The sequence below is a fragment of the Antechinus flavipes genome, chromosome 3 (genome assembly GCF_016432865.1).
Source record: "Antechinus flavipes isolate AdamAnt ecotype Samford, QLD, Australia chromosome 3, AdamAnt_v2, whole genome shotgun sequence".
In the NCBI taxonomy this organism is placed as follows: domain Eukaryota; kingdom Metazoa; phylum Chordata; class Mammalia; order Dasyuromorphia; family Dasyuridae; genus Antechinus; species Antechinus flavipes.
Window position 1 is genome coordinate 9,817,044 of NC_067400.1, and position 27,959 is coordinate 9,845,002.

General features: G+C 59.9%; 1 protein-coding gene across 1 annotated transcript in view; it reads right to left on the minus strand.

The window, feature by feature from the left end:
* Nucleotides 1-27,959, minus strand: part of SNED1 (sushi, nidogen and EGF like domains 1) — a 72,174-nt gene that overhangs the window by 3,609 nt on the left and 40,606 nt on the right. Inside the window, exons 5-28 of the mRNA XM_051991713.1 lie at nucleotides 27,514-27,639; nucleotides 27,194-27,307; nucleotides 25,894-26,007; nucleotides 25,582-25,695; nucleotides 25,253-25,369; nucleotides 21,752-21,877; nucleotides 20,242-20,346; nucleotides 19,119-19,232; nucleotides 18,651-18,767; nucleotides 15,508-15,624; nucleotides 15,288-15,404; nucleotides 11,989-12,102; nucleotides 11,207-11,380; nucleotides 10,574-10,687; nucleotides 8,306-8,419; nucleotides 8,051-8,164; nucleotides 6,339-6,452; nucleotides 5,954-6,250; nucleotides 4,635-4,818; nucleotides 4,265-4,377; nucleotides 3,327-3,608; nucleotides 2,456-2,600; nucleotides 998-1,086; nucleotides 358-459 (exon numbers count right to left, since the gene is read on the minus strand). Of these exons, the coding sequence (XP_051847673.1) occupies nucleotides 358-459; nucleotides 998-1,086; nucleotides 2,456-2,600; nucleotides 3,327-3,608; nucleotides 4,265-4,377; nucleotides 4,635-4,818; nucleotides 5,954-6,250; nucleotides 6,339-6,452; nucleotides 8,051-8,164; nucleotides 8,306-8,419; nucleotides 10,574-10,687; nucleotides 11,207-11,380; nucleotides 11,989-12,102; nucleotides 15,288-15,404; nucleotides 15,508-15,624; nucleotides 18,651-18,767; nucleotides 19,119-19,232; nucleotides 20,242-20,346; nucleotides 21,752-21,877; nucleotides 25,253-25,369; nucleotides 25,582-25,695; nucleotides 25,894-26,007; nucleotides 27,194-27,307; nucleotides 27,514-27,639 (3,237 nt within the window). The remainder of the gene's footprint in view (nucleotides 1-357; nucleotides 460-997; nucleotides 1,087-2,455; nucleotides 2,601-3,326; nucleotides 3,609-4,264; nucleotides 4,378-4,634; nucleotides 4,819-5,953; nucleotides 6,251-6,338; nucleotides 6,453-8,050; nucleotides 8,165-8,305; nucleotides 8,420-10,573; nucleotides 10,688-11,206; nucleotides 11,381-11,988; nucleotides 12,103-15,287; nucleotides 15,405-15,507; nucleotides 15,625-18,650; nucleotides 18,768-19,118; nucleotides 19,233-20,241; nucleotides 20,347-21,751; nucleotides 21,878-25,252; nucleotides 25,370-25,581; nucleotides 25,696-25,893; nucleotides 26,008-27,193; nucleotides 27,308-27,513; nucleotides 27,640-27,959) is intronic.

Genomic DNA, 27,959 nt, shown 5'->3' on the forward strand with positions numbered 1-27,959 from the left:
CTCGGCCCAGAAGGGGACGCTGGGAAGGCCGCCCACCCGCAAGCGAGGAAGCAGCCTGACTCTTGGGAAAGAGACCCCTGGGTTTAAGTGGCCTCTGATCTGACAAGGGGAGTGCTGCCCTATTGCCTTTCCCCTTCTTTCTGTGACTTCTGAGGTAAAAGATACTTGGAAAAATGAAGCGAACGGCCCAGTGCGTCCCAGAAAGCCCCTGGCGGATGCTCCTTTCATTTCCCTTATAAAAGTCCGAGCCCGCGTCCCTGCCAGGAGGGGGCCCCGTGCCCTGCTGGCCGCAAGGAAGCTCCTGTTCTGCACAGGACCCTGACCCCACTGGGCCCGGGCCCCCTCCCTCCGGCCTACCCGCTTCCTCCTGCTTGCTTTCGGCTTCCGGCAGCTGGAGCGCCAGGCTGATCCGGTTGGTGGATTCTTCCATGTTCTCCAGTCTCACTGGGGTCTCTGGTTCTAAGTGGGGAAGAGCAGGCGCTGCAGGTCACAAGGGGGTGGCTACGGCTCTGGGGTCCAAACCTGGGTCCCTTTCTCTAGTCTGGTCTGGGGGCTGCCCCAAGTAACCTGCGGCGCCCGGGGGGGCTCGGAAACGTCTCACAAAGTGCGCAGGACTAACGGGACAGAGTCGGTGTCACTTATGGTCACCGGCGCTGTGTCGGAGTCGCTGCCCGGCTGATGCTTTCACTTGGGGTCCGGTCCCCGAGTTAGTCCGACGCCCTGATTGGGGGCAGGGACTGAGGCCCACGGGGGAGGGGGATTCCCGGACGGCAGCCGGCTCGCGCACACGTGCGGAGGGACCGCGTTTGGCCCGAGGGACCCCCGGGGCCAGACTGAGGAGTGTTGGAGGAAGGCACTGGAGGCTGCTAAGTTATTGGCAGGTGGCGTTGCCCATCCCAGGCCGCTCGGGGCGGACAGACCCATGTGCCCACGGTATGACCGGCCTCGGCGCCCTGGGCACGGAGGTGGCCGCGAGCGAACCCTCCCGGACACTTACGCGACCTCACGGTGACCGACTTGCTCGGGACGCTGACGCTGCTGAATTTGGCGCTGATTCTGCCTCTGCCGTCCACCAGCTCGGTGAACCTGGGAAGGAAGGGAGCCCCGGGAGGGTCGTAAAGGGGAACTGGGCAGACGCGTCCTCCCGAGTCCAACAGAACCTCCTTTCAGAGGAGGGGCCCGGAGCGGCCGCCCCTTCGTGGCCCCTCGTCCCCCAGTGGGCCCGGCCCCCCGAGATGGCCTCCCCTGTTAGAGCAGAGGCAGGGATTGCCTTTTCGCTTGCGTCTGTGTTCCCAGCATGAGACGGGGCCTCGAGCAGGGCCCTGGAGCCCCGAGTGATGGGGGCGGCTTTGGGGCTTCCCGGCCACACGTGAGCGCGCACGGTGACAGTCCCAGTCTGGGAGTGCTACCAGCTGCCTTCTCTCCGCCTCCACCTCCCTTTTCTGTTTCAGAAGCGGGAGTCCCAGAACCGCGGCCCCCGGGCAAACTCAGGGTGCCAGCGTCAGAGGGGGTCCGGCCTTGTGTGGAGAGACTGCTGCGGGCGCCGGGGAGAGGCCCTGGTCTTCTCTCCTGGGCTTCCCAGTGATTCTCTCTGTCAGAGCAGGCGGAAGAATCGTCCCCCAGACCCGAGTTCAGATGTGGCTTCACCTAACACTCCCAGCCGTGTGACCCTGAGCAAGTCACTGAACCCCAAGGGCCGCAGCAGGAAAACAACAACAACAAACAGGGAACGTCCTCCAGGGATTGTATGAAGAGAAACAGGAAACGCTCTTGCTGTGGGGGACAGGGTCCCCCCTCTGCCCAGTCCGTGATCTGAGCCAATTGAGGCCTTTTTCTTCCCCCAAAGCCCCTTAAAAGTCACTTCCCTGTGTGCTTTGGCTCGGGGCCGCTCTCCTGCAGCAGTCCGAGGGATGCTGGGCTCCTGGTTCCTACTACGCTGCCTTAGAGAGCCCGGGGGTCCAGCTCCTCCCCGCCGGCCGCAGGCGACCAGCCTCAGTCTCGTGCTGTGTCCCCAGAGAGCCCGGGGGACGTCTCCGTGCCGAGGGCGAGGACCCGGTGTGCCCTGGGGTGTCTGGGCGCCGTCCCGGTGGCGGGACCCGGTTTGGAGCAGGCCGCGCTCTTCCGGTGATCGGGAGAAGACATGGTGGCAAGGAGCGCGCGGGGGGCGCTGCTAGGCCTGCATCGGGGGGCCGCCCTCCCCCAGACACCCACGAGCCTGCGGCCCAGACAGCCCGGTTATCTCCAGCGAAGAGCCAGGGGGATGGGAGCGCCTGCCTCCGGTCTCGCCGAGGCGGCACGAGGCACGTGCAGCGCTTTGCAAACCCTCGGGGTTCCGGGCTCCGTCGGTGCGGCGGGCGAGGGGATTTGGGCCCCAAAGCCGTCCCCGGGGATGGAGGCCCCTGTTTGCCACTCCTCCACGGGGAAGCGGTTTCCCGCGTGTTTGTGGGCGTCCTACCTGGGGGCCTGGGACGGCTCCTCCGACGCCTCGCGGTCAGCCAGCAGCCGGAGGTCAGGCAGGAAGGAGGGGGGCAGTCTGTTCCGAAGCACCCTGGGGGGGCCCCCTTGGCTCCATCTCCTCTCGGAAGAGCCGTCCCTCTGTGCTGCAGAGAGAGAAGCCCCCGAGTCACGGACCCAGCCCTGCCGGCTGGCGAGGGACCGGCCCTGGTCCTTAGGAGGGGGAGGGAGGGTGCCCGGTGGGGCTGTGGGCTCCTGCGGGCACTGAGAGCGGGCACACGGGGTGGAGCTGGAGGCGAGCCTCCGCGGGCAGAGCCAGGGGAGGGTTTCAGGTTCTCCTCAAAGCGGCTCGCGGCACTACCCTGGCCCCAGCCCCCAGGTTAACCACCTGCTGAGCACGGTCTCCTCACTAGGTGATTCTGGAATATCTTTAGCTTATTGTTCTCTTTCATCAACCCTGATTTTGGCTTTTTTCCCATTGTTTTCCTTTCTTCCTTTAGAATAGATTTTTATTGTTGTCTGTCGTTTCTAGATCCTCCAGGTTTCCCCATATTCCTTCTCTCCCCCTTTCCGAGGCCATCCCCCTTTTAACTCGTGCCAAATGTATCCCCGTCAGCCCCGCTCGGACGCGCCCTGGGTTCCCGGTCAGACCGTGACCTTTGGGCCCCAGGGAGCAGCCCGGGGACTCGGCTTGATGGGAATTTGCTGAGCTGGGTTTCTGGAAGTCCCAGACCCCCCCGCACTCACTGACTGAGACGTTTCGTGAGCCCCTGGTGGGGCCGACGTAGCAGTAACGTTCATGGGCTGGGCTCAGTCATTAGTGCTGGGGGGGGGGGGCTTCCCCAGGGCAGCTCTTCCCCCTCGGGACTTACCGGTCACGATGTGGAGGTGGGCGGGGTCGCTGTGCATCTGGCCTTGCTCCGTGCTCTGCACGGCGGTCACCGAGAGGCGGTACCTCTGGCCCGGCTGCAGGTCGCGCATGGTGTAGGAGGTCAGCTTCCCGTTGGGAACGTAGCGGCTCTTCACGCTCTGGCTGGTGGTCACGTTGATGATGTAACCCTCCACGGAGGTCCCCGGGGGCGGCTGCTCCCAGACCATGTGGGCCGAGGTCGCCGTGACTCTCGCCGCGGTCAGGTTTCTGGGAGAGAGGGGACCTGCCCGAGGCGTAAGAGAGGGGGAAGGAGGAGAACCATCAGTACCGGAGGCCCGGTGACGGCCGGCGTTTAGTGCGTTTCACGGCCATCATCGCATCGGATCTCTGTAACAACCCTGCGAGGACGTCTGTGATTGTTCCCATTTTACAAATGAGGAAACTGAGGCAAACAGCGTGAAGGGACAGGCCCAGAGTCCCACGGCCAGTTTGTGTCTGAGGGCGGATTGATATCCGGTCTTTCCCGAGTTCGCTGCTTTCCCTGCTGAGAGTTCTTTCGGCAGGAACAAAATGGTTACATTGGACACCTGCCTCCTCTCCCTTTGGCCGATCACAATGGGGGACGTTTGTCAAAGGCTTAAAAACTAGCCGTGTCTATGTAACTGCTGGAAAATCCACAAGGGCTTTTCTCTGAGATAAATCAAGTCCTACGTGTTACAGAGACCCCCAGCTCTAGGCCATGCCCTGATGGTGCCCGCAGGGCCTCAGATCCAGCCCCCCCCAGGGGTGCAGAGCTGCCTTGGTCCCGCAGCGGGGCGGTCTCGGGGGCGGGGCTGTGTCACACCAGGGGGTCAGTGGCAGAGACCCCAGGCTCTCCCGGAGAGCTCGGAGCGGTCGGGACGGGGGGAGGGTCTGATCCCAGCCCTTTCCGGTACTCACGAGTCCACACGTGGAAGGGGGCCGTGGCCAGGCTCTCGGAGGGATGGTCCTCAGTGCCCAGGCCGCTGAGGGTGGCCACGTGGATGAGGTACCTCTCTCCGGGCAGCAGGTCCCTGCGGGGAGAGAGCTCGATGGGGAGGGGGAGCCAGCTCCGCTCCCTTCCCGTCCCCGTCCCCTCGGACTTGGGATGCCCCTTGAGAAAGCTTTTTCCTCTTGCTTTTTTATCCCCGGAGCGAGAGCGCTCACGCCATTTGCCACAGGAGGGCGACGGCTGTTGGGCGTGATCGGGGCAGGCTCGGGGTCTGATCCATCCCAGGCCTCCCCGGGCCTCGGCGCCCACGTGCCCCGGATGCAAGCCCGGCGCCCTCACCAGAATGTGTACTTGTCGGCGGCGCTGTCCAGCTCCACGGCGCGGTCCTCCTGGTCCCCGAGCCGGCGGATGGACACCCGCACTTTGCTGACGGTGGAGTGCTTGACCTTGTGGAGAGCCCACTGCACCGTGATGGACGAGGCCGTGACGTTGGTGATCTCGAAGCCCTGCACGGGCCGAGGCCCTGGGGGAGAAGCACCTGTCGGGGGGTGCCCGGGACCGGGGGCGCGGCCTCGCGGGAGGGGGTGCTAACGAGCGCGGGTCGGAGCGGACCCAAGGCCAGCGAGGGCGGGGCTCGTGTTTAAGGGGTGACGGCTCCTGCTAGCCTAGAACAGCCCGTGCCTGGGGATCAGCCCCCGAGCCTCGGATCTCAGTGCTGGAGGGACCCCGAGAGGCGCCGACGCAGCGCCCACCCCGGGGAAGGCAAGGCCTTTGTCACACTGCGGAGGAGGAGCGGGGACCTGCCAAAGCGAAGTGGCTTCTCTAGGGTCCCGGGGCCCAGTTTCATCTTTATTTAAAATAATAAGTGAGGGGCAGCCAGGGGGCGCAGTGGGGAGAGCACCAGCCCTGGAGTCAGGAGGACCTGAGTTCAAATCTGGTCTCAGACACTTGAACCTCTTAGCTGTGTGACCCTGGGCAAGTCACTTAACCCTAAGTGCCCCAGGGAAAAAAAGCAAAAGCCAAAAAATAAGACCAATAAGTGGATGAGATCAGTGATCCGTCTAATCCCCAAATTCCTTCAGAGCCATTTATACCGACAGGCAGGACTTAAGGCCCCTGAAGGCCTCTTTCTGCTCCCGGCACACAGTCGGCGCTCACTGAATGCTGCCGAATTTGTTACAGTTTTGTAGGCCCTAGATTCAGGCCTGGAAGGCCGGGGAGCCCACCCTTAATGCGCGCTTGCTGACTGACGTCCGGGCCCCCTGAGCCCCGGGGCCGGAGATGGAGCCTTGGGCAGTGGCGTCCCGAGGTTCGCCCCGGGCAGGCGGTTGCTGGGCTACATTGGGGGCCCCGGGGCCGCCTGGTCTGTGGAGGGGACGTCAGGGAGGGGGGCGAGTTGCCCGAAATGTTAAGGCTGCTGTGTGGCTCTTGTACAGCCCGAGAATGGAGCCGGGCCCAGGGGTAAAAGCTGGAAAGGGGCAGGTTTCGGGCCGCCACGGGGAGGGGGAGAACAGGGAGGAAGCTTCTCAGAGCGACAGCTGGCCCAGAGGCAGCGGGGGCTTGGGGAGCCGGCGGGTCGCCTGCCCCGTGGGGGTCTCTGGGAAAAGCTGAGGCCGCCCTCTGACCTCGGACCACCGCCCCCCGGCCCAGGCACTCACGCGTGCGGGTGATGAGCACCACGGGTCTGCTGATGTCGTTCTTGTTGTTCACGTTGCGCTTGACCGAGAAGACGGAGATGTTGTAGGCTTTGCCCGCGGCCAGCGCCCGCAGCTGGTGGGCGGAGTGGCTGCGGTCCACGAAGTCGGTCCGTCGGTAGGAGCCGTCGAAGGAGGCGTAGGTCACCGCGTAGCCGTCGATGGCCTGCTTGGCCGCCGGGTCCTCGGGGGGCCGCCAGGAGATGGAGACCCCGCTGTCCTCCACCCTTTCCACCTTGAGGGTTGTGGGCGGCAGCAGCTCTGGGTGTCGGTGAGGACCGGAGGAAGGCGTAAGTCGGGTGGGAAAGACCCGGCCCCCCCGGCTGCCCGGAGACGGGGGGCCCCTTACCTTTGGCGCAGTTTCTGCCGGTGTAGCCCACCTTGCAGGTGCAGCTGTGGGACCCGTTGCTGGACAGACAGTAGCCGCGGCCTCCGCAGGGGTTGGAGAAGCACGGATCGCTCGCTGAGTGAGAAAGGGGAGTGAGGTTGAGGGGGGGGCCCGAAGCCCCTTCTCGCATAGCCCACAGCCCGTGCTGGGAGCCGCTCTCTCGGGTCAGTCTCATCTGATCTCCCCAGCCTAAGAGAGAAGCGGGACTGGGAGCACCGGGACCGGGGAGCACCGGCTTCATGCGTTTGTTTTCAGTCGATAAGGAAGTTGTTTCATCAGTTGGACGAGGGGTGACTGGCGGGGGGACGCTCTCTGCGTCTGCCTCCCCTGATGGCCAGGGACCTGAGGACTCCAATTCCTCCTTTGGCACGTGAAGAAGCAGCCCTGAAAAGGGGAGCCCCCGGGCACGGGCTGCAGCCCGCGGGGGTCCGACTGGTTCCCCTTTTTGTGTGGCTCGGGCTCCTTGGGCAGGCCATGAATCCTGTGGTCGCTTTCTTGGAATCACAATTGTTAAATAGAAAGAAACCAAGTCGAGATCTCCAGCTCTGCCCATTGTCTACACCCGGCCCTGCCCAGTGTAGATGGAGGAGGGTCTCTGGTGGTCGTCGGGCTCAGGACATTTCACGGGGCAATTTCCGGGTCCCACTTGATGGCCCAGAGCCACACCGTGTGGTTGTGATGGGAAAGAACGTGGGTCGGAGGGCTGACAGTTGTGGGGGAGAGATCTGAGGGGGGGGATAACGAGAGGTGGTCCAGCCTGGCCTGGGACCTGAGTGTGAATCCCCAAGTGACAAACTCCCAGAGCCTCAACGTCCTCCTTTGTAAAATGGGAGAACCTGGCAAATTCTACCCATGTTACTACGGGGCTATTAGGACAAAAACCCTTTTAAAGGCAATTTTTAAAGCAGGCTGTAAAAGGGCCATTGCTATCCCGAGAAGGCAGAGGAGCCGGGTCCAAGCTGAAGCTCCCGGGGGCAGATCCACGATGAAACGAGACTGGGCGCGCTGAACATGCTGGGAGGTGGAAGAGGTGGAAAAGGAGGGACCCCCTCCCCGCCCCCATTTCCACTCTAGAACTTCACACCTGAGCCTGGGAATCCAGACTCACAGAGGAGAGCGGATGGGACAGGTGAGGAGGATGTGGGAGCCGCAGGGGGGAAGCGCTGGGGCAAGGAAGGGGGCGGGGAGGGAGCCTGGAATATGTCTATGGGGGCCCTGATATCTGTAGGCCCCCAGGACAGTCCCACGCGAGGCATTCTGGGCCATCTGCACATAAGAATAACTGCATGGGGCCACTGACTTTAGCAAAGGGCCACGATATCATCCACGATCCTCGTGAGACCCCAGGGAGCAGTTGCCTCCTGCCCATTTTAGAGATGAGGCGACAGCAAACTTGGGAAAGCCGAGCCTGGAACTGGGGGATTCCCATCTCCAGGCTTGAAGCCGCTGGTTGGAAGCCAGCCCTTGAATTGGCCCGGCCGGCCCCCCTGAGCTCTGGCCCCCCTCCAGCCCCCCCTGAGCTCTGGCCCCCCTCCAGCCCCCCCTGAGCGCTAGCCCCCCTGAGCTCCAGCCCCCTTTGAGTGCCGGCCCCCCTGAGCTCCAGCCCCCCCTGAGCTCCGGCCCCCCTGAGCTCCAGCCCCCTTTGAGCGCCGGCCCCCCTGAGCGCGACTCACCGATCTCACAGTGGTAGCCAAAGAATCCCTCGGGGCAGACGCACAGGTAAGAGCCGCCGTCGTTCTCACACTCCCCTCCGTGCTGGCAGGGACCCGAGTCACAGGCGTCCACTTCTAGACAAGCCCCCCCACCGCACAGTGATTAAAGCAGCCGGAGGAGGAGGGCTGCAGGAGGAAGGAGTGGGGGGCTCTGGGAGGGCAGAGTAGAGCTAACGGGGCCACAGGGAGGGGCTTCTGGCCTCCGGGAGGTCTCACCTTTCTCACAGTGGATCCCGGCAAAGCCGTCGGGGCACCTGCAGACGAAGGCTGCCGGGAGGTCCCTGCAGGTCCCCCCGTTTTTGCACGGATCCGACTGGCATTCGTCGACGTCTGTTGAGAAATCAGGAGGATGCACGCGGCCGTCAGTGCTTTGGCGAGGAGAGGCCTTCTCTCCCTTTCCTGCCCATGTGATTCAGGACTTGCTATGGGCACGGCCCTGGTGGTGATGGGGCAGAGCTGGGGGCGGGGCATGGGGCGTCAAGCGGAGGCGTGAGGGGCACGTTACAGGGCAGAGGGGCCGCCCGGCTCGAGGAAGGCCTTAGAGGAGCAAGGGCCCGAGGGGCTGCTTCCTCCTCCAGACCGGCCCCCCGGGGACAGCCATTGTTTTTCCTGCCCCATCTGCTGCTTCCCTCTGGGCCCTGCCCCGCTTCTAGACGCCCCTTCATCTCCCTCAGCCCATAATCTTGAATCACTACCAAGAACTGTTTCTTCTCCCTTCCCAGCCTCCCTACTCCCGCTGCCACCTCGGTGCAGCTCCCTTCCCTTTGGGGGCCGAAATGCTCCCTCACCGCCTCATTTACCTGCCCGAGAGCCCTCGGGGCTCCCTGTGGTCCGGCCCGAGGCCCATCCCCCCACCCTGCTCCCCCTCTGCTCCCTGGGCTCTGCATGGAGTGGCCGGCTCCTCCCCAGCAGGGATTCTGGCTCCTCAGGAGCCCTTCTCCCGGCCTCACTCCCTTATCCGTTTCCGTTCCCCTGCAGGCCAGCCCTGGCCCATCGGGGCCTTTCCCAGGCACCCACAGCCTTCGGCCTTTGTCTTTTCATCCCCGTTGTTTGCACACAGTTGGTGCCTAATCGGTGCTGATGGATTGGCCCTCCAACAAGCTTCACCACTCAGGCCCGCTCCCTCAGGGGAGGGGAAGTCCCTGAGGGACTGTGGGGAGGGGAAGCCCAGCGGGCTGAGGGTGGGAGCGCATGTGGGAGCCCCAGGGAGTTGGGCAGAAGGGGGCCCGAGCCTCCTGTCCCCCAAAAGAGCCCAAGACCGGGATTCTGAGGCCCCTCTGTCTAGGGACAGGAACCCCGGGGCCCAGGGAACGACTGTCTGAGCTTTGCTTCCTAAGCCTGCAGCCCCGAGAAGCCTTAACTGGCTATTTGCTGATCCCAGTGCGTGGGCTGGGGAGATTGTGGGGGGAAGAGTCGGAGGGAAGGAGAGGGGCTGCTGCCGTCTGCTGGGGGGGCTCGGAGCCCAAAAAGAGACCCCCCCCGAGAGAAAATGGTGGTCCTGAGATCCTGAGGCAAGGAAGGAACGGGCCTGCAGGAGGAGGAGGCCGGCACCCGCCGGGCCTGTAGGAGGAGGGGGCCGGCACCCGCCGGGCCTGCAGGAGGAGGAGGCCGGCACCCGCCGGGCCCCACTGGCCTCCCAAGCAAAGTTGCCCCAGAGGAGCGGCCCCAGCCGAGGGCAGCAGAAGTTGCCGGCAGCTCCTTGGCCGAAGGCCCGCTTGCCCGGGCCGGCTGCCCACGGCTTTCAGGGTTCCTCCTGCTGGTCATTTTAGCTTTGGACTCTGATTTCATCAGGCTGGGGACTCCAGTGAGGAACCCCCTCCCCCCAACAAGTGCAGACCAGCCGCTCTCCTGTGCGGTCCCAGCACTGCCAGGGCCGCCCAGCCAGGCTGTCAGAGGCGGGGCCCAAACTGGGACATCCCGATTCCGGGCCGGCCCCTGGTGCCTCCGGCAGTGGTGCCTCAGGGGCGCCCGGCCATCCCTTCCCATTGGGCAGCGGGGGCTTCGCCATTCACAGCTCGGAGGGACCCCGTGTCCAGGGCCCGGGGTTTGGCCACCACAAAACTGCTGCTGGGAAGAGTGTGTGCAGAGGTCCCCGTCGCTGTCTCTGTGTAAATGGTCAGTAAGCCGGTGTGTGCGTGAGTGTGCGTGTGAGTGTGTGTATGTGTAAGTGTGCGTGTGTATAACTGTGAGTGTGTATTTGTGTGTGTGTAAGTGTGTGTATGTGTGTATAAGTGTATTTGTGTGTGTGCGTGTGTATAACTGAGTGTGTATTTGTGTGTGTGTGTGTGTGTAAGTGTGTATAAGTGTATTTGTGTGTGTGCGTGTAAGTGTGCGTGTGAGTGGTGTGTGTGTGCGTGCGTAAGTGTGTGTGCGCGTGTGGACAGCCTGCACTCGGGGGCCTTTCTCTCCCCGACCTCCCGCTGTGTCTCACCTAACAGACCCACAGTCCGGCCCCAGGGCCAGGTCGGGGCGGGGGTCCCTTACCCAGCTCGCAGTGGGGCCCCGCATATCCTGAGGCACAGACGCAGAGGAAGCCGGCGATCCGGTCCTTGCAGGAGCCCCCGTTCAGGCAGGGCTGAGACTCGCACTCGTCGACTTCTGAAAGGCGTCGGGCGCCGGAGGGGAGAGAGAGGAGGGGGGGGGGGGTTAGTCGTTACTGGGTTTGGGGCCGCCTGGCACGGGGAGGAAGCAGCTTTGGAGGCAGAGTCCGGCCCCGGCCACAGCCTGGACGACCCTGGGCCAGTCCCGGCCCCTCACAGGTGGAGAGATCTCGGCCTGTCACGTCCTGCTTTGGAGGAGGAACTTTCTTCTATTGGGAATTTTCTATACTAACCGACCGTCTCTCCCCCCTCCTCATAAGGAGGATTTTGGGAAAATCTGGTGAAAACCTTGAGGAGCCCGAGAGCGGGGGGGGTCACAGTGAGGAGGAGCTGTTAGTCTGGAAGCCGACCCGACACCGGGGCTCGCTGGGCTGGTCACCCCTAAAAATGGGTTCGGGCCCAGCCGGGAGAAGCTGCCGCCCTCTGCTCACCCCGCCCCCGAGCCCCCTGAGGCAGGTGGGAGGGCCCAGGCCGGGGTTCTCCAGCCCCCCCTCCCCCCGCTCCCCGCCCCGGTCACCGTCGCACTGCGGGGGCTCGCTCCAGAGGCCGTGGGCGCGGCACACGCGGGGGTTGTTCCCGGCGCTGAGGACGTAGCCCTGCTCGCACTCGTACTCGGCCAGGGAGCCCATCTTGGTGGAGTTGAATCTCACTCTGGTGTTCTTCACTGAGCTGGGGGGGCCGCAGTCCACCTCTGGGAGACGAGGGGAGCGCGGCCGGGGGGAGAAAGCCACGGTTACTTCGGAGAGCCCGGGGCCACGGGGGGGGGGGAGCAGAGCCCGCGCCATCGGCTCGTGGGACTCTGGTCGCTCCCGTGATGTCTGGGGGGGGGGGGGGTTGGGAGAAAAGCTAAGCAAAGATCTGGGCTTTAGCCCGGGGAGGTCTCACTGGGGCCGCAGGCTCTCCTGCTCCCTCCGGCCCCATGAGGCTACCGGCCCCCCTTTCTCCCCCCCCCCCCAGAAGACCAGAGGAGGCGTGGTCCCAGAGCTGGCCTTGGGCGTCCGGGATGGGGCCGATGCCGTTTCCAGGGTATTTACAGGTTTACCAAAAGGCATCTGGCACGAAGCATCCCAAGGAGGGAGAGCCTCGGATGGAGAAGCAGCCCCAGGGACAACGGACACTCAGATATGGGAAGGGCGGGAGCTGGGACCCTGTGATTCCTGCTGCTGCTCCCCCGCTGCCGAGGGTGGGCGTTGTGCAGGGGGCTCCTCCCTGTGCTCCCAGCTGCAGCCCCCTCCCCTGCAGGACTGCCTCCCCCCATCCCCTCCCATCCTTGTCCCTGCCCGGGGGCCGGTGCCTTACCCGCCTGGCAGCGTTTCCCGGTGTACCCGGCGCGGCAGCGGCAGCTGTAGTCTGTGCCCAGATCGCTGCAGGTGGCCCCGTTTTCACAGGGGCTCAGGAAGCAGGGAGAGGGAGCTGGAAGGGGACAGAGAGCACTTGGAACCCCCAGACCCACTTAACGGCCTCCGTCAGGACTCGTGGGCCTCGGCTGACAGAGCTGGGGCAGGGTGGGGAAAGCCGGCGCCGGAGGGCGCGGCTCGGGCCGTTGCTGGCCTGGGACCCCCGCCCTCCCCCCCGCGGCACACGCGTCCCCGCTGCCAGGGGGTTTTGTCCCCAGGAGGAGACAGAGCTGACTGCAAACATTCCGGCCTTCGCCTCATTCTCGGGCCCACGTGGCGGTGCCCGAGCGAGCACAGACCCAGCTTGTTTACGGCGCCGGGGAGGGAAGGAGGGGCCCTGAAGGACAGACAGGACCCCAAACCAGACCCGGCGGGCACGGGGAGCTCCGTCTGAGAAGGACAAATGTAAACTCCCGCGCTGGGGTCCGAAAAGCCAGTCGGGGGTTACTGGAGGGCGCTCGACTAACTCTGGGAGCGGACCGTGAGCCGAAGCGCGGTAGGGGACACCGGCTCTCTCCAGCTCTTGGTTCCCTCGCACTTGCAGGACCAAAGACAAACTCGGTGTCTTTGAAGGACATTCACGGTCTGGATCCAGCTCATCTTTCGGGCTTAGTGCCAGCTCCCCCCTCCCACCCAAACCGGCCTGTGGGCGGCTGCATTTCCGGCCTCCACGCCTTTGCCCAGGAGAGCTCCCCCGGCTGGAACGCTCTCCCTCATCGCCTCCCCCACGTTAAGGCTCCACTCAAACTCTGCTGCACATAGACTGTCATGGCTGATCTCAGTTGCTGGAATCCTTCACCCAGAAATTACTCAGTATCCATATGACGTCTATTTTCTATTTCCATTTTGGAATTCGTGCTCTTTTCTTGCGATTGATCATTATCTGTCCAAGACAGGGACTGTTCTGTCCTTTGTCTTATATCCACAATGACTAGCCCAATGGCTGGTATACAGCAAGTGCTTAATAAGTACTGCCAAGTGGATATGGACACTAGGGGGGATGGCCACGCCGCCCTGGAACAAGAACTCGGAGCCTTGGGGGAGTGTCAGACAGACAGGTGGAGGCTTGATTGGAGGAAGCGCTTCCTGACCATGATGGCCGCCCCCCCAAGTGGACAAGAGGTCCTGCCCATCACTGGACTTGTTCCAGCTTGCCAGGGAGGCAGAGGGAGGAATTTGGGCCTCGGGCAGAGAGGGAGCTAAGGGGTCTCCGGGGCCCCTTCTCTTTGCAAGATTCTATGGTTCTCTCCTTGGGAATCTCCCCCTCCCTTCCCGCCTTCTCTAACATGGCCCAGGATCTTCCTGGAAGCAGTGCTGGAGGTAGCGGGCGCACAGTGGGAGCCATCTGGCCTTCCATCCCCAGGCCAGGGAGTCGGATCAGCCGGACAGCGCTCGTGGGAGACAGAGTCCTGGACCTGAAGTTCTGAGTGTGTTTCTCAAGATTCGGTCCCTGGCCCTGTGACCCACGAGGTTGAATGGGAAATGCTGGGGTCCCTGCCCCCCGGGGAGAAGTCGGCCCCGGCTGCCTCCCTCACCTATTTCGCAGTGCCGGCCCGAGTAGCCCGGCGGGCAGTCACACTTGTATTTGCCGATGTAGTGGAAGCAAGTCCCCCCGTTCTGACACGGGCCGGAGGCGCAGGAGTCTGGTTTTCCTGCAGAGAGAGCGGGGCGGAGGGGCGTCGGCTGCTGGCCCGCAGCTCCCTGGGGGCCGCCCACCCTCACCTTCCTTTGCTGGGCCCGGCCCGTGGGCCTCGGCTGACAGAGCTGGGGCAGGGTGGGGAAAGCCGGCGCCGGAGGGCGCGGCTCGGGCCGTTGCTGGCCTGGGACCCCCGCCCTCCCCCCCGCGGCACACGCGTCCCCGCTGCCAGGGGGTTTTGTCCCCAGGAGGAGACAGAGCTGACTGCAAACATTCCGGCCTTCGCCTCATTCTCGGGCCCACGTGGCGGTGCCCGAGCGAGCACAGACCCAGCTTGTTTACGGCGCCGGGGAGGGAAGGAGGGGCCCTGAAGGACAGACAGGACCCCAAACCAGACCCGGCGGGCACGGGGAGCTCCGTCTGAGAAGGACAAATGTAAACTCCCGCGCTGGGGTCCGAAAAGCCAGTCGGGGGTTACTGGAGGGCGCTCGACTAACTCTGGGAGCGGACCGTGAGCCGAAGCGCGGTAGGGGACACCGGCTCTCTCCAGCTCTTGGTTCCCTCGCACTTGCAGGACCAAAGACAAACTCGGTGTCTTTGAAGGACATTCACGGTCTGGATCCAGCTCATCTTTCGGGCTTAGTGCCAGCTCCCCCCTCCCACCCAAACCGGCCTGTGGGCGGCTGCATTTCCGGCCTCCACGCCTTTGCCCAGGAGAGCTCCCCCGGCTGGAACGCTCTCCCTCATCGCCTCCCCCACGTTAAGGCTCCACTCAAACTCTGCTGCACATAGACTGTCATGGCTGATCTCAGTTGCTGGAATCCTTCACCCAGAAATTACTCAGTATCCATATGACGTCTATTTTCTATTTCCATTTTGGAATTCGTGCTCTTTTCTTGCGATTGATCATTATCTGTCCAAGACAGGGACTGTTCTGTCCTTTGTCTTATATCCACAATGACTAGCCCAATGGCTGGTATACAGCAAGTGCTTAATAAGTACTGCCAAGTGGATATGGACACTAGGGGGGATGGCCACGCCGCCCTGGAACAAGAACTCGGAGCCTTGGGGGAGTGTCAGACAGACAGGTGGAGGCTTGATTGGAGGAAGCGCTTCCTGACCATGATGGCCGCCCCCCCAAGTGGACAAGAGGTCCTGCCCATCACTGGACTTGTTCCAGCTTGCCAGGGAGGCAGAGGGAGGAATTTGGGCCTCGGGCAGAGAGGGAGCTAAGGGGTCTCCGGGGCCCCTTCTCTTTGCAAGATTCTATGGTTCTCTCCTTGGGAATCTCCCCCTCCCTTCCCGCCTTCTCTAACATGGCCCAGGATCTTCCTGGAAGCAGTGCTGGAGGTAGCGGGCGCACAGTGGGAGCCATCTGGCCTTCCATCCCCAGGCCAGGGAGTCGGATCAGCCGGACAGCGCTCGTGGGAGACAGAGTCCTGGACCTGAAGTTCTGAGTGTGTTTCTCAAGATTCGGTCCCTGGCCCTGTGACCCACGAGGTTGAATGGGAAATGCTGGGGTCCCTGCCCCCCGGGGAGAAGTCGGCCCCGGCTGCCTCCCTCACCTATTTCGCAGTGCCGGCCCGAGTAGCCCGGCGGGCAGTCACACTTGTATTTGCCGATGTAGTGGAAGCAAGTCCCCCCGTTCTGACACGGGCCGGAGGCGCAGGAGTCTGGTTTTCCTGCAGAGAGAGCGGGGCGGAGGGGCGTCGGCTGCTGGCCCGTGGCTCCCTGGGGGCCGCCCACCCTCGCCTTCCTTTGCTGGGCCCGGCCCGAGGGCCTCACCTATCTCACAGTGCTTCCCCGTGAAGCGGTAGGGGCAGCTGCACTGGTACTCGCCGTTGGACTCCTTGCACGTCCCACCGTTCCGGCAGGGCCCGGAGCTGCACAGTCTCGGCCTTACTGAGGAAAGAGGGAGAGGAAGGGCCCAGCTGCTCCCCGCTTCGGGCTCCAAGCTCTCCCCAGACTCCCCCCTGCTGGGGCGGGACAGGGTGTTGTCAGAGCAGAACTGGAGACCCCCAGCCCAGGGAGCGAGGGCCCAGACCGGGAAGACCCTACAGAGCCCCCACAGAATTAGTCTGAAAAGTTTGTGTGGGATGCTCTGTGCGGGGCGGCCTGTGCGGGACGGTCTGTCTGGGACGGTCTGTGCGGGACGGCCTGTGCGGGACAGTCTGTCTGGGATGGGCTGTGCGGGACACTCTGTGCGGGACGGTCTGTGCGGGACACTCTGTGCGGGACGGTCTGTGCGGGACACTCTGTGCGGGACGGTCTGTGTGGGACGGCCTGTCTGGGACGGTCTGTGCGGGACACTCTGTGCAGGACGGTCTGTGCAGGACGGCCTGTCTGGGACGGTCCGTCTGGGACGGTCTGTGCGGGACAGTCTGTCTGGGACGGGCTGTGCGGGACGGTCTGTCTGGGACGGCCTGTGCGGGACGGTCTGTCTGGGACGGGCTGTGCGGGACGGTCTGTCTGGGACGGTCTGTGCGGGACGGCCTGTCTGGGACGGTCTGTGCGGGACGGTCTGTCTGGGACGGTCTGTGCGGGACGGTCTGTCTGGGACGGTCTGTGCGGGACACTCTGTGCGGGACGGCCTGTCTGGGACGGTCTGTCTGGGACGGTCTGTCTGGGACGGTCTGTGCGGGACGGTCTGTCTGGGATGGTCTGTGCGGGACGGCCTGTCTGGGACGGTCTGTGCGGGATGGTCTGTGCGGGACAGTCTGTCTGGGACGGTCTGTGCGGGACGGCCTGTCTGGGACGGTCTGTGCGGGACGGTCTGTGCGGGACGGTCTGTGCGGGACGGTCTGTCTGGGACGGTCTGTCTGGGACGGTCTGTGCGGGACGGTCTGTGCGGGACGGTCTGTCTGGGACGGCCTGTCTGGGACGGTCTGTGCGGGACGGTCTGTGCGGGACGGTCTGTGCGGGACGGTCTGTCTGGGACGGCCTGTCTGGGACGGTCTGTGCGGGACGGCCTGTGCGGGACGGTCTGTCTGGGACGGTCTGTGCGGGACGGTCTGTGCGGGACGGCCTGTCTGGGACGGTCTGTGCGGGACGGTCTGTCTGGGACGGTCTGTGCGGGACGGTCTGTGCGGGACAGTCTGTCTGGGACGGTCTGTCTGGGACGTTCTGTGCGGGACGGCCTGTGTGGGACGGTCTGTGCGGGACACTCTGTGCGGGACAGTCTGTCTGGGACATTCTGTGCAGGACGGTCTGTCTGGGACGTTCTGTGCGGGACACTCTGTGCAGGACGGTCTGTCTGGGATGGCCTGTCTGGGACGGTCTGTGTGGGACACTCTGTGCGGGACACTCTGTGTGGGACACTCTGTGCGGGACGGTCTGTGCGGGACGGCCTGTCTGGGACGGCCTGTGCGGGACGGTCTGTGCGGGACACTCTGTGCAGGACGGCCTCTCTGGGACGGTCTGTGCGGGACACTCTGTGCAGGACAGTCTGTCTGGGACGGTCTGTGCGGGACACTCTGTGCGGGACACTCTGTGCGGGACGGTCTGTGCGGGACGGCCTGTCTGGGACGGCCTGTGCGGGACGGTCTGTGCGGGACACTCTGTGCAGGACAGTCTGTCTGGGACGGTCTGTGCGGGACGGTCTCTCTGGGACGGTCTGTGCGGGACACTCTGTGCAGGACGGTCTGTCTGGGACGGTCTGTGCAGGACAGTCTGTGCAGGACGGCCTCTCTGGGACGGTCTGTGCGGGACACTCTGTGCAGGACAGTCTGTCTGGGACGGTCTGTGCGGGACACTCTGTGCGGGACGGTCTGTGCGGGACGGCCTGTCTGGGACGGCCTGTGCGGGACGGTCTGTGCGGGACACTCTGTGCAGGACAGTCTGTCTGGGACGGTCTGTGCGGGACGGCCTCTCTGGGACGGTCTGTGCGGGACACTCTGTGCAGGACGGTCTGTCTGGGACGGCCTGTGCAGGACAGTCTGTGCAGGACGGCCTCTCTGGGATGGTCTGTGCGGGACACTCTGTGCAGGACAGTCTGTCTGGGACGGTCTGTGCGGGACACTCTGTGCGGGACACTCTGTGCAGGACAGTCTGTCTGGGACGGTCTGTGCGGGACGGCCTCTCTGGGACGGTCTGTGCGGGGCGGTCTGTGCGGGACGGCCTGTCTGGGACGGTCTGTGAGGGGCGGCCTGTCTGGGACGGCCTGTGCGGGACACTCTGTGCAGGACGGTCTGTCTGGGACGGTCTGTGCGGGACGGCCTGTCTGGGACGGCCTGTGCGGGACACTCTGTGCAGGACGGTCTGTCTGGGACGGCCTGTCTGGGACGGTCTGTGCGGGACACTCTGTGCAGGACGGTCTGTGAGGGGCGGCCTGTCTGGGACGGTCTGTCTGGGACGGTCTGTGAGGGGCGGCCTGTCTGGGACGGTCTGTGCGGGGCGGCCTGGGCGGGACGGCCTGTGCGGGACAGTCTGTGCAGGACGCTCTGTGTGGGACGGCCTGTGCAGGACAATCTGTCTGGGATGGGCTGTGTGGGACGGCCTGTCTGGGACGGCCTGTCTGTATGGTTTGTGAGGCTTGCCCCAGGCACAGGAAGGACTCCGCTGCTGCCTCATCTTCCCTTCTGTTGTATTTGTAAGCAGGTGGGAAGCTGGGGGTGAGGAGGGAGCGGCCCAGGGTCTCTTGCCCCGGGGGGTGATGCTGGGGCTTCTGAGCGGGATGCACGGGACACGTGTGACTCTCCCACGGGGCGCTTTGGGGGGTCCTTGCCTTAAATGGGGAAGCTGTGGCCCCGGGGGTGGAACTCCGCAGCCCCGAGGGAGCCGTCACTGGGGGTGGGAGCGGAGTGCGGATCTCTGGCCTCCCGGACGGTCAGTGCCCGCCCTTTAGCCTCTCCTGGCCAGGCTCGGAAGGGAATCACCGGCCTGTTGGTGGCAGCCAGAAGGGAGCGGCCTGGGGGGAGGGCGGTCCGTACCTTTCTCGCAGTGCTTGCCGTGGAAGCCTCGTGGGCACTCGCACGTGTAGGAGTCGTCGTGGGCGTCGCAGGAGCCCCCGTTGAGGCAGGGGTCTGAGTCACAGGGGGAGGGCAGCGCTGGGGAGCAGAGATACCCGTGGGTCAGGTGGCCTCCCACCGCCTTCCTGAGAGGGACGTCCTCAAGGTGCCGCCTTCCCAGCCAGGGCGCCCAGAATTCCCAGACTTTCCAGATCTTCTCCCGTCACATCCGTCCCCTCCTCCCCAGGGCTTCACGTAGAAATAGTTTTATCAGATCACGGCTCTAGAGCGGTAAGGGACCGTCCAAGCGTCTCATTTTACAGGTGGGGAAACCGAGTCCTAGAGCCCACATGGCCTAGCTGAGGTCCCACAGCTAGTTAGCACTGGCGCTAAGGCAGGGCTCCCCCTTCTCCGTGCCCCCGGGGCTTCCTTCCGCAGACTCCCACTCACAGTGGTTGGCCCCGTAGTCGGTGTGGCACACACACAGGTAACTCCCGCCATACTCCATGCAGTAGCCGCCGTCGGGACACTGGGTGTTTACGTTGCACGGTGTGGCGGTGACTTCTGCAGGGACAAGGGAGAACGCCCCCCCCCCCAATTATACCCGTTGCTTTCCTGGCCTTGGACTCGCAGGACCAGGTTCAGAGGGTCAGGCTCGGCCCCGGCCCGTCCTCCTGACTCCGCGCCATTGGTCTGGCTTTCCATGTAGAGCCCGGCCGGGCGCTACCCCCTGCTCCCTTCCCGAAGGAAAGCCTGGCTCCTAGTGTCAGCGTCTTTGTGGAGGACGGGGTGGAAGTCACAGGGCCTGGGGGGGGGGCTTTTCTGGTTTGATTTTTAGAATCCAGGTGCATTCAACAAGAATTATTAAATGCCTGCTATGTGCAAGATGGCCTCCATCAGCCCCTCTTGTGATAGACATGCTGCCTCCTTGGCTCTCCTGTGCTGGTCACTTCTGAAAACTTCCGGTACCTTCTCCGGCTCTCTCTCTCTCTCCGTCTCTCTCCCTCTTTCTCTCTTCACCCTTTCCCCCATCTCCTTTTCCCTCCTCTCTCTCCCTCTCCCTTTCCTTCCCTCCTTCTCTCCCTCCTTCCCAACTCTGTCTCTATCTCTGAATCTCTCTCTGTGTCTGTCTCTCCCCCCTCCCCTCTTCCCCCTTTGTCTCTCTCTCCTTCTTCCTCCCTCCCTTTCTCTGTATCTCTATCTCTGTCTCTCTCTCCTCCCCTCTTCTCCCCCTGCCACCCTCTTTTTTAGGCATCACAGATTTAGAGACAGAAGGGAACACAGAAGCCATCTAGTTAAACCCCTTTTCTACCAATGGGGAAACTGAGGCACAGAACCCCTAAATGCCTGGCCCATAAGCAGCTCGCATCTGTCTTGTGCTGCCAAAGGAGTCCTTTCCAGTAAGGATGGCTCCTAGCTCAAGCTGGAGATGCCCCATGAGGGGATCTAGAAGGGTGCGGGGGCAGCTGCAGGGGGGCTGCCAGCGGGCTTGGGAATGGGCCACATCCCCTTCGGGCAGGGGGTGGGGTTTTGTGTCAGGAAAGAAGGAGACATTTGCTCCCGTGCTCCCTACCGAATTCACAGAGGAGTCCGAAATATCCCGGGGGGCAGTGGCAGATGGTGAAGTTCCCATCCGGGCATCGCCCCCCATTGCGGCACTCGCAGTCTTCGGGGAGCTCTGCAAAGACCCAGAAACAAAGACACCCCTTGGTGAGAAAAAAGGACCCGCGACACTGAAATGTTTGTAGCAGTGGGTCTGGGCTTGTGACCAGCAAAGACCTGGAGAGAAAGTCACTGTCAGTGAGCGGGACGGGGCTCAAGCGACTGCTGCAGAGGAGGCCGAGGAAATGGTGCCGGCCGGAAGGACGAAGGGGATGAACCCCGAGGGTGTGGGGAGGCTCCAGTGGGCCGATGCTGAGCCAAGAAAGCAGTGTAAACAGTCACCACAACAGTGGATGTGGAGATAACAAAATTCAGCTGAAAAGCCAAAGGGAGAAGTGCCAAATTGCCCCCAAACAAGCACGGCCCCCATGCAGAGGAAGGGGAACATCGGCACCCAGCGCATGGCAGCCGGGCGGCCCGTGGGCACGCAAGCGTTGCTTGGCTTTGGAATTTTGGGATACATTTATCAGATTTGCTGAACTGTTCTCTTTTTCTCTAAAAATATTTTTGTTTTATGGGATTGCCTTCTGCGAGGGGGTTGGGGGAATATCCGGGGAAACTTGGAAAATGAAAGAGAGCAACAAAAATTTCAAAAAAAGGAGAAAGGACCCAGAGTGTTAGTGTCTAGTCCTCCTGGCTGCCAGAAGCCCGGACTTCTGACTCAGGCATGCCCAGGAGAGTGCGCAGGAGGTGTTGTGGGGGGCTGGCTGGTGGTGAGCCAGCACCCTTATTGCCGAGCCCTTGGGGGTGCATGTTTTGCCTGAGATCTCAGGCAGCTTACAACCCAGATTAATTCATAAAACTTCCCCTAGGAACTCATACAGCACAGGGACCCATGGGCTCACAAAGCAAACTGCTTATGTAATCAGACCCTCTCCCCTCCCTCCCCAGTTGCTTTACTCCAGGGAGGAAAACCTCTCTGACTTGCCCTCCTTCATTGTAACACAGCCCAGAAGCCTGGGGTCTCCCTGGTTTTAAATGCTATCTATAGGCAGCAGGAGAGTGAGAGAAAAACCAAGGTTCTTTTTTTTTTTTTTTTTTCAGGTCTAAACAATAGTCGCAGCCTCTCCAGGGTGCCCAGCTGTGGGAATGGCAAGTTCCTCCCTGAAAGACTTCGCCTCCTTCCTCTTGTGTGTGGAAAAGAGGGAAGAGAAAGGTAAAGAGATGCCTCTTGATGTCGCTTTGATCACAGCCCAAGTCACACACACACACACACACACACACACACACACATACACACACACACACCTCCCATCATTGACCCTTCCTCTATGAAGCATTGGTGAGGTGACTGATGAAGCTTGGGGCTCTGCCTCACCAGGGACCGAACCACTTGAGCTGGTTTTCCAACTGCCTGACTGCCCCCCACTTGAAGATGTCAAGGTTCGGGGGCTACTAATGGGAACCAATGCCATCCTTACTTTCTGCACAGTTGTGGCCCGTGTATCCATCAGGACATTCGCAGATATAGCCCTGGTCCGTCTCCAGGCAGGTGCCCTCATTCTGGCATGGGTTAGAGAGACAGGCGCTTGGGATTCTGGGTCCCCCTGCAAGAAAACATCCCAATGAAGCACAGGAAGAAGGCGGGAATTTTTGATTTTATCTCCCCACTAGACCGTGTGGTCCTTGAATAGTCAGGATCACATCTTGTGCAGAGTAGACCTGGAAGAAATCTGTGTTTAAATCATACCTTTTTTTTGGTCTAACAGCAGTTAAATATTTAGCTTCTATAAGGCTTGAAGTTGAAGAATTTGGGTTTGAATGGAGTTTAGCGCAGCCACCATTTGTTAAACACCTACTATATTCAAGGCCCTGAGTTAGACTTTAGGGACATGGAGAAAAAAGTTGCAACAGCCTCTGTGTCAGAGAGCTTACATCCTCTGGAAGGTTCAGAAAAGGCCTGCTGTAGAAGACGGTTACTGGGCCAAAGGGGCAAGAGGCCATGAGGGGAAGGTCTTCCCAACCCGGGAGATCACCTATGTTAAGGTATAGACGCAGGAGGGCTACTAGGCTCAATTCACTAGAATGGAGAGTAGAGAGGGAGTAATGACAAGAGCTAATATTTATATTAATGCTTTAAATTTTGTAAAATCCTTAAAACATGTTATCACACTTGCTCCTCCTCAGCTTTTGAAGTAGATACTAGTCAAGTATTATCCCTAGTCTACACACGAGGAAATGAAAGCAGAAAAGGCTTATTGCCTTGTCCAGGAAGATAGAGATAGTAAATATCTAAGATAGAGTTTGAACTTGGGCCTTTCTGACTAAATCTCACACTCTGTCCACTTAGTTTCCTAAATAAGTCCAGGAGAGAGAGAGACCTTACAATCACCTCATCTGGCTTCTTCTTTTGACAGAAGAAGAAACTGAGGGCCGGAGGAAGGGACTGACATCACACAGAAATGAAAAAGCAGATACAGGATTTGATGAGCTAAGGCCAGTATTGCCAATGCCATGCTGACCCTTCTCCTACCCATGCGGCAAGGCTCAGATTTAAGCCATCTGGTTTTTAGCAGGGTGTAACTGAGCTAACCAGGACAGCAAGCGCAGGATATGTCTGTGCTACAGCCGTGTAAAAGTGCCATAGCTGCCTGTGAGTGGTGCCAAACTCCAAGGCAGGTGCGCTGCCATACTTTGTCAAGGCCTCTTGTGCCCTGTGCTCTGTGCCCACCTTGCCACTTCTCCTACCCATGCGGCAAGGCTCGGGTTCAAGCCATCTGGTTTTTAGCAGGGTAAAGCTGAACTAACCAGGACAGCAAGCGCAGGATATGTCTGTGCTACAGCCGTGTAAAAGTGCCATAGCTGCCTGTGAGTGGTGCCAACTCCAGGACAGGTCCCCTGGCGTACATGGTCGAGGCCCCCCGTGCCCGCTTTGCCACTTTTCATTTATCTGACCACGACCTTTCTCAGGGAAGCGTGACTGACTGAACAATACACCCAGCTTGGGTCTAGTCTCTGCTTTACTGCTATGGAGTGATCACAAAACTCCGCATTCTTGGTGCCTTCTCGTCCCCATCTGGTAAAAGCGAGTCCTTTGGCCTGTTGGTGCTGGGGCACGGAGAGGGGGCACGTCACAGTGGAGAGCGCATGGTCTTTAGTCACTTAGAATTCTGGGTACAGCCCTTTTCCTCTGTCTCTCTATATGACTGCAGACCTAAGCACTCTGCTTTCTCATCTGATGCTTCCTAGCCCATGTCTCAGGACATGAGGGAAGTACTTTGCAACCTGCAGGGGGCTCCATAAGCTCAACCTCTGAATACTTTTTTTTTTTTTTTTTTTGCTGGGAAGCCACCAGCTGGGGGTGATGCTCAGGTCTTAATGGCTGAGGATGCTGAATCCCAGCTCTGGAGAGGCTCGTCACCTCTGGAAGATCTTCCAGGTTCTAGAGGAGCTGGGCTCTGGGGAAAGTTGCCTTCTCACTCACCATCCCTTGAAATACGGCTGCGTGAGCTGTTACTGTTTGGAGGCTGGGGGACGGGGTGGGGGCAAACCCCCCTCACTGCTGAGAAGACAGCTCCCAGCCCACGTTGGGCCGGCTCTCTCTGGAGCGATAGCCCAAGGTCAGGGACGGTTCTCAGCAAGTTGTTCCCATGGAGATGCTCTGTTATGGTTTAAAAATAACTCCCATGTGCAGTGACCAAGGATGCATTATCAGCAATAGGAAGCAGTAAAGGAAGGAAGTTCATTGACTTAAAATGGTCTCTTCACTTAATCTCCCTTCGATAAGTGTCACCATCCAGATGAGCTCAGCCATGCTGGTGTCCCAGACACCTCAGCTCCCCCTTGATCTTAACTGGGACAGAAGTGCTGCCGGACCCGCTTTCCAGGCCCTCACGAGTCGAGTTGCCTTCCCAGGCTACAGTCTTTTAGGTGAGAGCTTGGCCGTTTCACAAGGCAGAGCTGCTTTGTGAGGTGTTAGGTACTGATACTCAGCTCGTAAGAGATCTCACGAGGGCCTCCAGAGATACTCTGCAAGGAATGGCTTTTGGTCAGTTAACTCTCCTTTATTTCTATGCTGGGAACAGATATAAAAACAACCTGGTCGCTGCTCTTCAGGAACTCACGTTCCGATGCTCTATGCAGTGTCATAGGAGGTCACCTCCTGAAGAGATTGAAATTTGTGCCAGAGGAGCCAGGAGCTGGAGGGCAGGAGGGAGGGTATTGCAGCCATGTGGTTGGGAGGAGTGATCACAAGCATGGAGGCCAGCGGGAATGTCCAAGAGGGAGGAGAAAGAGCCTCGACTCTGCTGAAGGTTGACTAGAACTGACTAGGAATGATTCTAGCTGTCAGGTGACCCTGCATTGCTGTGGGACCTACAACAAGGTCATATGCAGCAGCCAGGATCATCCTGCCAGCCATAGGGAATTCATGTTGGCTCCGGGCTGGACAGCCACCGTGTCAGATGGTCAAACCAGCTCCCCATTTGGGCCTTGCTAAATATGTCACATCTTTCAAGGAATCTAGAAAAGAACTCGGCAGGAGTGGCTTTTTAAAGAAATGCTTCTTTTACTAGTTGAATGCTTTCCCTTTGTTTTAAACAGTAAACATAGAGAGAGGACTCCCTTGTCCTTTCATTCAGCTGGAATAGCGTTTGCAAAATGCCTTCGAGCTTCTTTTTTTTGGATGTGTAAATTATTTTCATAAAGATTTCATTGAGTTGGGATAACATGCATGATATGGTTGTTAGTTACCGATATTTTCCCGATTTCCTTGTGGTCAGTGACCATGTGAGGATTCTCCTTCTTTCCGCCACAATATGTGGCTGACTTCATGGGTCTCCAAGCTGTGTACCCAAGGCTGGTGTAGACACACCTGTGCCGTTCTCTCTCCTTGGAAAGCCAGTGAGCGGTCAAAATTGAGCCCTCATATTCTGCCTTCCAACCCACTGGGGCCGGGTGGCGGTCCATCCCCAGCCGCTTACCATATTGACAGTTGCTGCCGTAGTAGCCGGGCGAACACGTGCAGATGTAGCGCCCGGGGCGGATGTAGTTGCAGGTCTGCCTGTCCCTGCAGCTCCGGGCTTCACAGGATGACTGATCTAGGAAGAACGGGAAAGAGAGAACCTTAGTAGAGCCAGGCAGTGTCTGCGGAGCTTAAGGGCACCGGAGACAGGCCTGGCTTAGGTGGCAGAAAGTAAGAAGTAAGAGAGCTGAAGAAGGACCAAGATGAATTGTGGGGGAAAAGACTGGAGGTGGGCCTGAGCAGCGTGCCCAGGAGCTGGCCAGTCCCACGCGGAGGGAGACCCCTTACCTAACTCGCAGCGAGGCCCAGTGAAGGGCTCTGAGCACAGGCAGGTGTAGTTAGCCACCAGGTCGACACATTTGCCTCCATTCAGGCATGGGTCAGAGTCGCACTCATTTATATCTATGGGGGGGAATCAAGACACGTAAGTGAATCAGGCTGGTGGCCAGGAGGGCAGGTGCCGTCACACTCATTTTTCAGGCGAGGAAACTGAACCTCGGAGTGAGTGACGTGCCCAGGACCACACACCGAGTCGGGTTTGACTCCAGATCTTCCTCTTTCAAGCCCAGCGCCCTCCACAGTGTGGCTGTGGCTTCCTACCGGTTTCGCAGCTCTCTCCCGTGTACCCCGGCTGGCACACGCACTCCGCCGTCCCGTTTGCAGCCTGGCACTCTCCGCCATTCTGGCAGTCCTTAGCGTCACAAGGGGATTCCACTGAACAAGGGAGACACAAGCACAGGAGCTGTGGGACATCCCTTTGCGATTAAATGCAAAGGTCTCTAATGATCTGGAATTTGGGCACAAGGGCAGAGTTGGGGTCATATCTGGGGTCTTCTACAAGAAGGAAATGATGACGAGAGAAGAAGGGGTTGAGGTGGGACTTCAAGCTCTGTAGAGATAGTGATAGGCTTGGACTCAAGAAGATGAATCCCAATCTTGCACCGTTCAGTTAACGTCAGTCTCTCAGATTTATAAAATGGCAGTAATAATATACCTGCTACTGTGAGGTGTAAATGATATATTTTTTAAAAAATTCTCTATTTTATTTTCCCTTCTAAATACACGTTAAAAATTTTAAAACATTTTAAATTAAATTAAATTTTCAATTGATGTGCTAATTAGATTTAAATTAAAAATTAAATTAAATTTAAAAATGCAATTGTTAACATTTAAAACAATTTAGAGTTCCAGATTCTATCCCTCCTTCTCCCCAAATAGTAAGCAATCAGACATTGATTATCTATGTGCAATAAATGAGATAATATTTCTAAAGAGCTTTGCAAACCTCTAAATATGCTATAAAGACTGGCTGTTATTATTTTTATTACTAGCATTATTATTCTCTGAGGCAAACGTCTGAGCTGCCATCTTTATGGCACTTTAAAGTTTGCAGAGTGTTTTATTACTTGCATTTGAGCCTCACAATAATGCTGTGAAACCAAAAAGGCCACGTATCGTCAAACCCATTATCGGTGAAGAAATGGCCTTAGTGACTTGTTCCTCCAGCTGATGTTGGAAGCCGGATTCAAACCCAGAACTCCTTTTCTACAAGCTGTTGTTCTCAAAGAAGAGGGACTAGGATTGTTGAGCCTGTGGCAAAGGGCAGAACAGGGAGTGGTGGGTGCAAAAGTGAGGCAAATGGAGGCTTGATGTCAGGAAATCAGGTGCTCAGAAGTGGGGAGTTGGACAGAAGCTGAGGAGCATTGCTGGGGCTGTAGGGGGAGGCTAATGGTCCCCAGACCTCTTCCTCCTTTGAGCGGTCAGATCGGTCTCTGAGGTTCTTTTTAGTGCCCAGAATCTGTGACAAGATGCGATAACTTGTTTCTGATGGGGAGGGGGGTGTTTGAAATCTGACGGGCCGGGGATTTGGATGGCCTTTCTTTCGGATGCTGTGTCTTACCTGTCCCACAGGTGGGCCCTTTGAAGCCTGGGGGGCACTGGCAGCTGAACGTGTTTACACCATGAGTACAGGTGCCTCCGTTCTGACATGGGTGGGAGGCACATTCATTCACATCTGAAAGAGAGACCATGAGACCTTGCTTTAAGATCACATCCCCCCAAGCCAGAACTTGGAGAACGGCTGAATCACGGTCAGTTTTCTCAGCACCTCCGTTTCCTCCCCGTGAGCAGAGGAGCAGCCCTTTCCGCGGGCACTCCCTACGCCGAGGGAGAAGCGGCATCACGACCCTGAAGCACCGGCGGGCCTGGACAGACACTTACCCAGGTGGCATCTTTTCCCCGTGAAGCCTGCAAGGCAGGAGCAGGTATAGGAGGGGTTCCCTGTGATACAGTCGTCAATACACTTGCCTCCGTTCAGACAAGGACGGAGGGTCAGACACACAGAAGCTGCCGACATAAAACAGACAAGCTTTTCACTCTACGAACGGCACAATCGGGACTTTTTCTTCTAATATTCGGGCGGGGTGCTCACATTAGAACGGGGTTTCCCTTTATTCTGGGATTTGCTCATAAATTGACTAAAATAAGAGGGTGATGGACTTGACTTGTGATTTCATTGGCAAGTGGAATTGTGGGTAAGGGAAAGCCCTTCCCAACACACCTCCTGGTTTCAGAGAATTGTCTAGAACCCTGTGAGCTTAAGTAGTTTGCCCTGGGCCACACGTCTAGTACTTAAACCCTTGCAAAAAATATAGTTAAAAAAAAAG